The sequence below is a fragment of the Copadichromis virginalis genome, linkage group LG14, assembly GCF_057382275.1.
Source record: "Copadichromis virginalis isolate Kocher_CV1m ecotype Utaka linkage group LG14, C_Virginalis_male_GT1.1, whole genome shotgun sequence".
Taxonomy (NCBI): domain Eukaryota; kingdom Metazoa; phylum Chordata; class Actinopteri; order Cichliformes; family Cichlidae; genus Copadichromis; species Copadichromis virginalis.
In genome coordinates, this window is record NC_140631.1 from 38,722,815 (window position 1) to 38,735,357 (window position 12,543).

Here is a 12,543-nt window from a genome sequence, read left to right on the forward strand (position 1 = left end):
GACTTCAGCTGAAAGCATTCCTCAATTAAACACTGTATTCATTGCAGGAGAGCTGCAGATGCCACTTAGTACTGCGATGTTCAGATATTCAGGATACATTAAAGGCAGATTTTTTTGTTTTTAAAAAGTGACTACCAGGTAAAATAAGTCACTGTGGCAGGGCGTGGTTTGTGGCTCAGTTGCAGGGGAGGGGTGGATCAGTGGGTTCAGGGTGTGGTGTCAGGACAGGCTGATCAAAACAGGTGCTCTTCAACACCTGGTCATGCCTTCCCCATTTCCATAGGGTCACAGCTGTGTGCTTCGGGTCCTTTTTGTGTCACAGTGGTGCCGAAACCCAGGAGCTCATCGAGCCGGGGCATGGGATAAGCATCAAACTGTGACAGTCACCTTATTTATAAGGACACTCAGAAACAACTGTGCTGTACAGCTAAAAGAATACAATAAGAAAATCAATAAAACTGAAAACAACAAATAAAGTCATTAGAACTGAGTCGCATTAAAAGACTCAGACGCTAAACAACACGTACAGGCAGGACAATCAGCCTTCAAAACAATGCCACAGTTATGAAAACTGACATGCGCATGTCATGCATGTATGAAAATTACTGGACTGACATGAATCTACCTCTGCTCAGACTGAGCTCCCATGCAGACTCTTCACTGGAATCATCAGGCCCATTTGTAATGATATCACTGTCAAATAAGGCCAATAAACACGGAGATGATGCTGAACAGAGCAGAATAATGAGCGCGTGTGTTTCCCCCAACAAATTAGATTCCTGCTTGGTGGTCTGGTTCAATAAACACAGCCACAGAACGGATTTCCCGAATGATGCAGAAAACACTGAACAAGTGCACGGCCTCCGTTTTAGTTTACTTCCTGTTTTATTTGAAACTTGGCTCCTCCTTTGTGCTTTTCCCACTCGATGGAGTATTAGGGCCAGATTAAGAAAAAAATATATTATCGACCATTTTGACACTAAAGTCGAAATCTCGGGATTAAAGTCGTAATTCTACTTTGAGAAAAAAACAACAGAAATCTTCACATTTAGATTTTTTCCCCTAAGAATACATGTTCAACGTTATTTTTGACTTTATTCTACAAAAGCAATCTAATTTTTTTTTCTAAATGTAGTCTAAACTCTGTTGTGCCTTAGCGCCTCTGTCAGGGCCGGCGTTTTATCTTACTCTCCCTCGTTTTTGTTTGTTATAAACTATTATTTCACCGGAGTTCATTCCCGTGTCTCAGGAGCTTTTGTTAAACGTCCCCGTTTCCTCCCGTCATCAGCACACAGAGTCCTCCTGCCAACATTTACTAACTACAAACTAAACGTGACACACTTATGGATGTAAAATGACTTTGATAAAACTCAAAACACTTTAAATATTTCAAGATTTAAACTGAAGACCTTTATATTCATGTGGACAAACATGAACATACAGTTAAGCCAAGTTCGCATGACGCGTGACAAAAAACAAAAAACAGTAAAACGACCAGTAAGACAAAAAGAATAAAGTTTGAGAAATATAAAAATACTGAACTTACATCATGCAAATAATAACTTTACATTTTTAGATCCTCTAACTTGAACTTATTTATTGCTTTTTAAATGCAGCTGAAATGAACCTTTATTACTTGGGTTTTATCTGCAGAGCTTTTAAATTTCAGAAGCGCTTCTACAGAAAACGGCTCGTAAGACATCTGAAGGTTGAGCGAACGTAAGAATAAACATCAAATGTACGACAGAGTGAAAAAGAACAGCCAGTAAACATTTCTGAAGGGAAGCACGCAGACCCTGAGTGGATCTGAGCGAGCGTCTGTTTAGAAGAAACCACTGTGACCTTCTTCAGCAGCATTACTGAGCAATGACTCACTGCCTGATGGGAGGAGGGGGACGCTGCGATTTTCTGTGTCTCGTATTTACAGCCATTTTTAATAAGTCGTGGCAACTTAGTGGCACCAATAACAGATTGATCACCAATAAGATGGCGTCTCCACTGATTTGCATGAACAGTTGATTTGCAGTTATTTGACTTGAAGATGAAAGTAAAAAATGTTTCAATACTACTTTTGTTTCTGGGGGTCTGTCATTGTTCCTCAAAATGAATGTAGTGATATATAAGTTCCTGTTTTGAGGTGGTTTTCCTACGTGACTTCATCAAGTTTATTCAGATTTTATGAATGTAAATGTGTTAAAGAGACAGCACGTTGTTTCTAAGGACATTAAAATGTAAGGTGTGATGATATAAAGCAGAGGTGATGTACGTTTATATCCTGTTACGGTGGCAGACATTCACACTGAAGTGCAGAGTACACACCAGTACAGCTGTGCAATTAAATGTGAATTTGATTTACAACCTTGGCTTTCATTGAATATTTATATTAAACAGGATAATAAAGATAAATAATTATCGTGCTGCAGTTGGTATTGTAGTAATGCTCTCATTTCATCACATCCTCTTCCTGGTCCCTCCATAAAAATCTCAACCCAGCAGAATTTGAATTAATGGAAATCCTCTTAATTAAAAGAACAATTTTTCATGTGTAAGATAAATAACTAATCTCAGTGCTGATTGAAATAACCTATTATGATTTCTGCCATAAAGGAGCAACAAAAGTTTAGAGTCTCGGTTTCAGACCGTTTTCCCCCCCCTACAGAAGCCCCACCCACCAGCTGTTCACACTTACCCTTTGTAAGTGGCATCCAATCAGAAGAAAGCTGGCTTATAAATCCTCTAAAATAACGTTGATGTCAAAAGAGGACATCAGTTTCCAACAATGGCGGCAGCTAGTTAGTGTTAATATTACTCTTATTATTCTTAAACGTTTAACATATTTTCAGGCGAGAATGTAGCTGTGTAAACCTCAAATATCTGCTCAGTTTATCAAGACACCGCATATTTTCAAAAGCGCTCCGACGTTTTCGGAGACGTCTGTTACCCACTAGCTCGATAGCAAGCCGGGGGCAAGGTCACTAGAGCCGTGAGAACACCGGACTCCCGGCAAATCATTTTCAAACCCACCGCCATCTTTCACTACTCAGGTTAAACGTATATAAGTCACTTAGATAACTTCAAAATGTTATTGTTTGGCTTTTTTTTTAGTATTTTATTTGTTCCTGAGTAAATCGGTTTGTCTGAGATTAAAGTTATAGTTTTTACACAGCTGAATAAACGTCAAGCAGACAGCTGATTATCAGAAGTGTGAGATGCTGGAGAATATACTCCGGTGTCCTGTTATATTTTAGATAGCAAGGAGTTTATTAAACTTTACCGAAACAATCTGCAAATTTCATTAAAATTTAATAAACTATCATCTTGTCTTTATTTTTAGTTAGCACAGACCTTAAACACTTAAAGCTGTAAGCTAATGATAGTTATATAAGAGCAGATGCTGCTGGTGCAATAAGCTGTACGCTGTACGTCCAATGGATGCATGATCTGATTAGTCGACTAATCGCAAAAATAATCGGTGACTAGTGACTATCAAAATAATCGTTTGTGGCAGCCCTAGATCACGCCAATAAAACCAGTATAGCAAGACTTTATGAATCAGCAGATGGAGCTCATAACGCTTGAGGGGTCGTCCACTTTGGGCCAGTCGGTGCAACTTCGGGCTGAGTTTTATTAGATCACTGTGGCTCTGTGCACAGATTAATCTTTGTGCAGGCCCCCCAATCCCACACAGACATTCAAGCCCAGAGGTGCCACTATTGCTCACCTGGTTGAGCTGACACCATATACCAAAAGCTGGAGTTCGGTCCAGAGTACTTCCCAAGTGTCACTCCCCCTCAAGATAAATTGCTAAAAATAAATCTTAAAAAAACCAAAAAAAAAAAAACCAACTTGCCCTGTTTGGATTTATTTTTATCTGAATGGATTTATTTTCTATTGTTTTACATCTCTTTCATCTTTGTGCCTTTATTGTTTTATTCAGACTGCTATAAGGGCGTCTATTTAAAAGAGGGCTTGGGCTTTATCACCTACCCTGTTTACAAAAAGGTGGTAATAAACAGGTGAAAGAGTCAAACTATTTGTTTCACACAGAGGATGAAGTGAAGGGCTGCAAAAAAACTGAGTGCAACACATACAAGCATTCATTTGAACTACGAATAGTGCAAAGCTACTGTAAAAGAGCCCAAGAATAAAAATGTGGGCCGTACCTCATAACAAAACCCAATATTTATCAGATAACTGCAGGAGGCAAGGAAAGCTTTACAAATGCTCCCTAAGTCACCAATTACACCCTCTCAAACACACTCACACAGTCGACAGGAGCCTTTGAGTCACTCAGGTGAGGTCTAACAGACACTGATCGGACACCTGTCAGTCAGAACAGCCACGCTCCTAACTATATATATATTGAAATTCAAACAGGTGAGTTATTAACAAATCAACCCTCATTTTCAGGACTTTTATAGTGGAGAGCCAAAAATTAAAAAGTTGGTTTAGAGGTTTGGGGTTTTTCCTTTAATTTGTCACCCAATGGAATCTGCTAACCAATGCAATTTATTAAACTCAGACTTAAGAAGTCAATTTGTTGACAGGTTTATGCAAGAGGTGAAGGAAAGACAACATATTTCATTAGGTGTAGCGTCTGCAGCCGTTTCAGGACAAACACCTTAAAGACTCGAACACATCTGTTTACATCAGTCTGCTAATAACAGCTGCAGGTTGCTCGTCTTCCTCCTTCCAGCTGCTGTGACGTGACTGGATTAACCCCTGGTATCTACAGACAGAGAGCTTTAACCATGGAGCAATAAGACCAATACCAGCCAGACATGGGTGTGGTTTTATGCGGGCACGAACACACAACGGATGTGTGACACAAACAGCCCAAAGCAGATGTTGAAACATCGCATGATGTGTGATATCATGTGACATCACAAAAATGCGTGTGGGGTGAAGAATTTTCACAATAATCTGCACCACAGTCCACCTGCCTCACTCTGCCTCAGATGAGATGACATTAATGAAGACTTTCGATGTTTACAGCTTTGTAAAGACACCCGGAGAGAGATTAAAATCAAACCGGAAACTCAAACGTTAACCATCAAAATGACTTACAATATCCCTAAACGTTTCTTTCGTTATTCTTGAAACTACACAACGCAAACACTTCTATTCTATTTTATCTTTTGTTTATAGTCGAGTCTTATACCACGAGCTACACTACTAAACCCATTCAAAATCTTGCAACAATTTTTAATCGTTGCCTTTATTTTGAAGGGCGCGCCGGATGTGTATGTGAAAGCTAGCTAGCTTAAAAGATGAAGTTTTGCTCGAAGTTTTTTTTATTATTCCTAAATCTTGTGATCTTAGTGAAGGCGAGGAAATCGAAAGCGTGAACAAATACAGAGAGCCCTTTGCTGTAGGGCAGCTCTGTAGCACAATATTCATCTTTTTCCAGCGTTTTCTTATTTTAACGCAGACTCCAACAGTTCTGCGTCCCGTTTGCTAAGGAAAAAAGCGGCAAATTTAATAAAATATATTTGCATGAAAAAACAACAACCCAAAAACTATTTAATAAGAGTTCCAGAGTGATTTACGACTGCAGACGTAACTGCATTTCAGCACCGAGTTAGCTGTAACTAATTATATTCACCTGGAAATGGTTGTGTTTTGGTTCGGGCTCCCTGGCTGCTTCACTCCGCGTCTCTCGCTCTTTTCACGGGTGGTTTTGGCGTGTTCTCCCTGCTGTCAGCTCGGTGATGTGAGGACGTTTCTTTTGGTTACTTTGCGACCCTAAAAATAAAAACCACACAGAAACAGGCAGGAGGAGCTTCTGCGCTGCTGCTGTCACACCGACCAGCCCGCCTTCACCGAGGGAGGAGATGCGTTCACGTATCGCTCAGACAAACCACTCCTATCTCCTTTAATCATTTTTGGATTAAAGCGCTAAATCGAAGTAGAGATTGAGGAGGGGTGGCACATTTATGAGATAAAAACTTACAAATTAAACTTTACAAGCAAAGTTACAAGAAAAAAAAAAGACTGTTTTTAAAAAGCTAGCAATTTTACAAAAAATACAGAGAAAAAAAAAGAATTTGTCAACTTTAATTTGGAAAAAATGTTTATTTTTAAGAAAAAAGTACAAATATATAAAAAAAAAAACTGTCAAATTTACACAAAAATTATAAGGAATACCCCCCCTAATTCTAATAAACTAACCAAACAAATAAAAAAAACCTGTTAACTTTACACAAAAAATCTTAACGCTGTAAACAAAACACAGAAATAACCATTAAAAACTGTGAAATTAAATCAAATTAAAACAAATTCAGTAACAGCAGGTGATAAATTAATTAAGATCAGATGATTTTCATCACGGAATTATTTACAATTAAAATTTTAAACAAGAAAAACGTCTTACTGTGTTTTAAGTTGTAAGTTATTCATAGACGCGTTCCTTCTGAGCTTTTTGTTAAACAACGCTGACCTCTGGTGTCTGTTCCAGTAATTGACATGAGAGAACCATAAACACATGCATCATACTTACTACTTCTACTGCTACTACTACTATTGCTGATAATAAACATGAACATTTTAGCAATATTAATTGAAGTTTTATTTAATCAATAAATCCCGTGTCATTAAAATGCCTTCATGAAAAGAATAGAGACCACAAAGACAAACCCCTACAAGGTTAAGCAAATTATTTCAGAAAAAGGTAGCACAACAGAAACAGATAAAATAAAATAAAGCAAGAACTAGCAAGTAATATGACCTACAAAGACCATGCATAACTTTCTTCCTCATAAAAACCATTAGTGAGTCCTTTACCACATTCTTTTTATCTTTTAATTCAAGAGAAGTTTCCATAGACTTGGTGTAGGTGTGTGTGACAGATCACCTGAGCTGTGTAGTCAGGCATCACCTGGTGTTCTCTCCAAGGCTGCTGGTTCTCCGTTCTTTTTGCCACAAACTCCTCCAACTGGTGGATTCGCTGCTCCACCTTCATTTTTAAACCTCTCTTTTGTGTTTCAGATGTATCGCTACACTCTTCCACAACACCTGTGAGTACTGTCACCTCAGTGATTTTACAAAAGAGAAAGTTGATGCGTGTTGCCTGAAGTTGTTGCATTGTTCTTGCAGCTTCACACACACTGAGGCACTGGATTCATTACAAACTCATATCCAGGTGTTGCTTTTCTTTGTTTCCACAGCTTGTGCTATTCATCTTCAGTAAACCCTTTATTTTAAAAGAGGTTTCAAATCACAGTCTCTTCTGTGCTGCCATTACTTTCTTCAGATTTACTTCTATACAGTTTTAGGCTTTGCTTGGCCTATTTCATGTTTCATAGGTACCCTCAGCCCAGCTCGTTCAGATTAGCACATCTTATTTAGCATGGTCCAGTATCCCACACTCAAATGTGAATAACCAGCAATTAATCTGTGATTGAAGACACTTTTGCTAAGGCCAGAATGAACTGTTATGAGTTTAGGTGTACTCCCAGCTTACTTTTAGTACTTTCTGGGGAGCCGTCCATTTGTGTTTATAAAATAGAGGTCAGTGGTACAAAGAATCAAGACTCTGTATATCCGAGGAGGTGGTGCGTACATGTACTGTATCAGTGTAATCAACCACAGGCAGATACCTGTCTGCACAGGGAGAAATAACACAAGCAGATAATTACCTGTTTTCTGTGTTTGTTTATAGCAAGTAAAACAGTTTAAAGCAGCTCTGTTCAACACCTTACCAGATGTAAAATGTTTACAATTTAAAACTGCATCTTTATTCTATATCTATATACCTTTAAGCCCAACTCATAATGGACTATCTTACTTTGGAACATAAATTCGAGAGAAAGAGAACACTATGGCGTTAAAGGGGTTAGGGTACTCCCTGACCTCACAGTCCATTTACTGTTATTCTGAAGTTGTGTGAGAAGTGCAGGTCGTACAGAAGGCAGGTGAAAACAAAGCCACTGTCAGTGTGACGTTATTAATCTTTAACACCATCACAGCAGAAGACATCCACAGAGTCATGTGAGAAACTGCACTTTACACTTTGCTGGAGGAAACTGTAGCAGCAGCACGAGCATCAGAGCCACGAGATCAGACTTAAAGGGATAACACGACCACATTAGGAAGGAACCACATCAGGTAAATATGAAACACGTGGGCTCTACTTTAGCTGCTTTATTTAAACTGTACTCATAGATTCACTCTTTTTGGTTTGAGTTAGTTTGCTGTGAACCAACTCACTCAACAGTTCACCTCATAAAATAATTTAAAAAGGCTGAGAGCAGAACTGAGGTATTTTCTAAAATACTGTCTCACTGTGGACGGTTTGTCATCTGATTTATTCGCACTGACTTGTTTCTCCTAAAGCTGTAGGGGTCCTGTGATGTGTTCAGGTGCTCTTTTATTGTGAGTAAAAAACCTGAATCATCACTTTAAACAGCTGACTTTGAATAGAAATGACAGTAAAGTCCTTTACAAGCACTCCTGTTACACCTTTAACAGAACAGAGTGGTTTTGCATGACTCACAATTTGATATACTCCTGATGCATCTTATATGGTGCGGCCAAGATGCTTGTTGTAATTAAATTTACAGCTCACTCAAGTATTTTACTCGTCAGAGCAGGAATTTGATGGAAGTAATGGGACTGCTTCTTTTTTTGGATCTTGCCACAGTAACTTTGCACGATACACGATTCACAGCAGTCTTTATTTTATCCTGGCTGTTTTCTGTAACAAGCTGTTTTAGCTTTTCGCCCTTGTTTGCATTTAACTTCTAAACTAAAAGCTTCTTACCACAAGCTGGGAATGTTCTCAGCTGCTCTTCTTTTGACTTGCAGGTCACTTTCTTTCAGCTCCGTTCTGCATCTACAAGCTCCACTTTCTTCCTAACTTGAATCGTTGTACTTTTACTGGCTGCTGTTTTTAGACTGAATTTGGACACTAAAGAAGCATACATTTAATTTCATGTGCGATCACATACTCGTGTATTTTACTGCCCTCAAACTGTAAAAACCAGCTGACTTTTATTTCCTCTGCAGGTTTAAAATGTTAACCAGGTGGTTAACTTTCACAGCCTTCCTCGCCGTCCCAGCCAATCCAGGAAGAGGAGCTACCGGCCAGGGCACTCTGACTGTGGCCCCCACCTGCCGGGTCAAAGGTCATCCAGAGGTGGAGTTGACTTTACACTGTGGAGATGGAAAGGACTTAGGTGAGTGAAGACTCCATCTCACTCTCTGCTCTCTGAAGGCAAACGCTGACTTCTGTTAAATGTAGAAAGCGGTCACGTTCCTGCTGTAAATATTTCAGACTGTACATTAATAGAAACCAATCTAAAGGAATCTAAAGCGATAACACTTTATAATAATTTTGGCTAACAATGAAACTTTAATTATTCAAGTATAGCTGCTAAATAGCTGGTTTGTGAATCAGACGCAACTACACAATAAAACACAGATAATGCTTACAGATGTTCACTGTAAAACACAGGTGTAGTAGGTGGATGGGGTTGCCCACTGCGCCTGCTGTGTGTCCCTCTGTGTTGTGTTGCAGGTTCTCAGTAGGTGGAGTTATTTAGTGCACCTGGCCGGCCTCCCTGGAGCATATAAGAGCTGTTGTCTCCACCACACACCCAACATTCGAACACGCATCCAGCTGCTAACACAAACTAACACACCTGAAGATGTTTACTCTGTTTTTTGTCTCTTTTGGTTGATAAATCAGAAAATTTGTGTCTCTCTGGGTCTCTGACACCAGCAGCTCTGACATGAGAGAAAACTTTCACTGAACTGAACGTTGGTGGTGTCCCACTTATTACTGTTGATTATCATGTTTATGAAATGTAACCAATGATTTTTAAAACAGAAAGGCCTTTATTTCAATTTTTCTTTAAAAAAAAAAAAAGCAGCTGTTTAGCTCCTCCCCTTTAAGGCGCCTTTCTTCTGACCAGCTACCCCTCACAAACAGAGGGTTTGAAAAGCAGGTGGGCGGAGCTTCTGTGCTTACAGCCATAGCTTTGTGCCCATTTCAATACCGATAAACCATAACTGTTTATAAAAGATGGATGGATTCTATTTATTATTTATGTTGGAACCAGTCTCGAGTGGATGAAAGAGGAACTGCAGCATTGCCACGTGAGACACAAAGGAAAGGTTTTTGTGACACTCTCTCTCTTTTGGTACTCATGAAATCATTACTCCTCACCTGTAGCTGCTTCTTCTCTCATATGCAGGTGTGGTCCAGTACTGGCACACCCCCTTTGGAGACCTCCACACTCCTGGTTCCCATGGTAAACTGGACCCCGTCGTCATGCACCATGACGGGAGCCTGCTGGTCCCCAACACCAGTGCTCTCCACAGTGGCCTGTACTACTGCCTCCTGCAGCACACAGAGGGTACTACACTGTGGCCGTATGAGCTCCACGTCGGTCACGATGGTCAAAACCTTCAGGAACTGGGAGAATACAAGCAAAGCAGCCGCTGTGCTGCATTCAGGTTCAGGAGGGATGCTGGGTCTGAGGAGGCGAAGCAGGCAGGTGTTTCAGCCGAGCTGTTTGCAGGAGCTGTGGCTGCATCAGTGCTGCTGACCTTTGTGTTGGGATTCAGCATTGGAGCTTTGAGCAGGACTCATGTTCTGAGGTGAGTTCAGGGACTTACGTCATTATTGGTGCCTCTTGAAGAAGTTTTAACCCAAGCTAAATCACCAGCATTGGAATCAATGTATTTTTAAACAAGTATAGAGAAAGATGCAAACACTAGATAATCTCAGTGTGAGCCAATGAGAACACCACATGTGGACTGACCCTTTTTACATTAAAGGTCTGTTTTTTCCTCTCAGGTGTTCAGGGGCAGTCAGGGCAAAGCTGCGGTCACCAAAACGAGGACGAAAGCGCCAAAGCGACACAACCGACCACGGCCCCGAGGTCAGCATGACAACCCTGCCGCCCACGAACGAGAACCCGGCCTCTGAAAACGACCAGGTGGTGCACAACAACTCTGCGCCTAACCTGTCTCCTCCTGCCAAACCTCAGAGAAGCTTCCGGCACAAACGAGAGGAAGACGAGCCACCAGAAACCACTGCATATCTGGAAGGATGTGACTACAAGGAGGAGGAGGAAGAAGATGGAAGATGCACAGAGAACAGAAATAAAGGCAGTGATAAGGAGTTAGAAGAGGAGGAGAAAGAGAGCCGGTTTGGTCGCTTGTATCTGATAGGAGAGGATGGAGAGAGTCAAAGTGAAACAGATGAGTATGAGGAGGACAAACATGGAAGCGAGAGCAGGGAGGTGAAGAGGAGTATGGTGCAGGAGGAAGAGGAGGCGGCGGCGGCGGCCGGTGAGGAGAAAGATGGTGAGACGGAGATTTCCAGAGATTCTGAAAAGTCAACTTTTGAAAGTGAAGATGAGGCGACAGGAGGCAAAAACAAGGAGGTGACCGATCAAGGAGCGCTGCCGCCCTCCCCACCACGGCCAGCCCGCCGCAGCCGCGTCATCCGCCTGTACCAGTATGACGAGGACGGCCAGCGATACGGCCACCTTCCAGACCCTGGCCCCGACGCTCCTCTCCCCGCCCCCAGATTCAAACAGCGCTCCGTCTCTCTGACGCGCCTCTCCGCCATCATGGCTGCAGCCTCAACAGGGCCACTGGACCAGAGTCAACAGGAAGAAGGATAGTGAGCAGACATCAAACTTCCACATGGACATTTGATAGATGCTACAGAGAGTGGACAAAATAATGACAACACCATGGCTCAAGTCGAGTCCAGCTCTACAAACTTTGTTTGGAAGGGTCGCCACATTTAGCACCACAAACTTATAACTTGTCATAAGTTATATTTGCATTATAACTATATATATTATAATTTCCACTCATGCTTACTTGCAGATCTGAGTTGCACTGATTTGATTTTCTCAGAAAATCTGCAAAAATGTACAATATAAAAGGACTTTCATGTTTTGAAGTTATTAGTTATGCTGTAAACACCTGAACGAAGCAGAACAGCCATCTCCCAGTGGCTGAACTGAAATGATGAACACCTGTACCTGATAGGTTGGGTGTGGGATCGATGTATACATACCCTAAGACTGGACACTGTACTTTTATGAGGTCTGACGGGTGAATCTGCACACACACTTTTTATATCTGGGAATCAATTTTTGCATAAATTAAAAAAAAAAAAAAAAAAAGCTAAGGCCATCATCAAAGTAATGCTATGACTTCATCCTGGATCATCTCTGCATCCTGCTGATGAGATTACAGCTGAAGCTGAACTAAGCTTCACTTTTGTAATACCACTTTGTACCACAAGGTGACACAACAAGTAAGTTAATCTTACATATGGCTCGGGTCAATGATTTTAACTTGTACACCGTCATACGGGTGTATCTGTTCAGATGAAGTTTAGATCCACCAGCCTGGGTCAAGTCAAGGAAAATAGGTATTTTAAGGAATCTTGAAACTGAAGTGGTACGTGCCATGTCTGTGTGCATTTTTATTGGGACTGTGGTGACATCTGAAACTAATGAGAACCCTTCCTGCACTAATGCTTGTTCCCATCACCCAGGTTTCTGCAGAGACTGA

The 12,543-nt window shown here is 40.9% G+C and overlaps 2 protein-coding genes across 2 annotated transcripts in view; one reads left to right on the forward strand and one right to left on the reverse strand.

Annotated features, from left to right (window-relative positions):
- Positions 1 to 5,854, reverse strand: part of LOC146694594 (calpain-5-like) — a 31,644-nt gene extending 25,790 nt beyond the window's left edge. Inside the window, exon 1 of the mRNA XM_085430850.1 lies at positions 5,606 to 5,854. The gene's annotated coding sequence lies outside the window, so the exon portion shown is untranslated. The remainder of the gene's footprint in view (positions 1 to 5,605) is intronic.
- Positions 4,899 to 11,960, forward strand: LOC146694596 (uncharacterized). Its single transcript, XM_085430851.1, has 4 exons — positions 4,899 to 4,909; positions 9,004 to 9,176; positions 10,197 to 10,602; positions 10,802 to 11,960. Exons 2-4 carry the CDS (start codon positions 9,014 to 9,016, stop codon positions 11,634 to 11,636), a joined length of 1,404 nt encoding a protein of 467 aa, XP_085286977.1. The 5' UTR covers positions 4,899 to 4,909; positions 9,004 to 9,013; the 3' UTR covers positions 11,637 to 11,960.
- The last annotated feature ends 583 nt before the right edge of the window (positions 11,961 to 12,543 follow it).

What these genes read in the sequence shown, in the direction of transcription:
- LOC146694596 (XM_085430851.1), top strand. Translation starts at nt 9,014, where the DNA reads ATGTTAACCAGGTGGTTAACTTTCACAGCCTTCCTCGCCGTCCCAGCC. An exon ending in TGGAGATGGAAAGGACTTAG is followed by an intron (nt 9,177 to 10,196) that starts GTGAGTGAAGAC and finishes TCTCATATGCAG; the next exon opens with GTGTGGTCCAGTACTGGCAC. An exon ending in AGCAGGACTCATGTTCTGAG is followed by an intron (nt 10,603 to 10,801) that starts GTGAGTTCAGGG and finishes TTTTCCTCTCAG; the next exon opens with GTGTTCAGGGGCAGTCAGGG.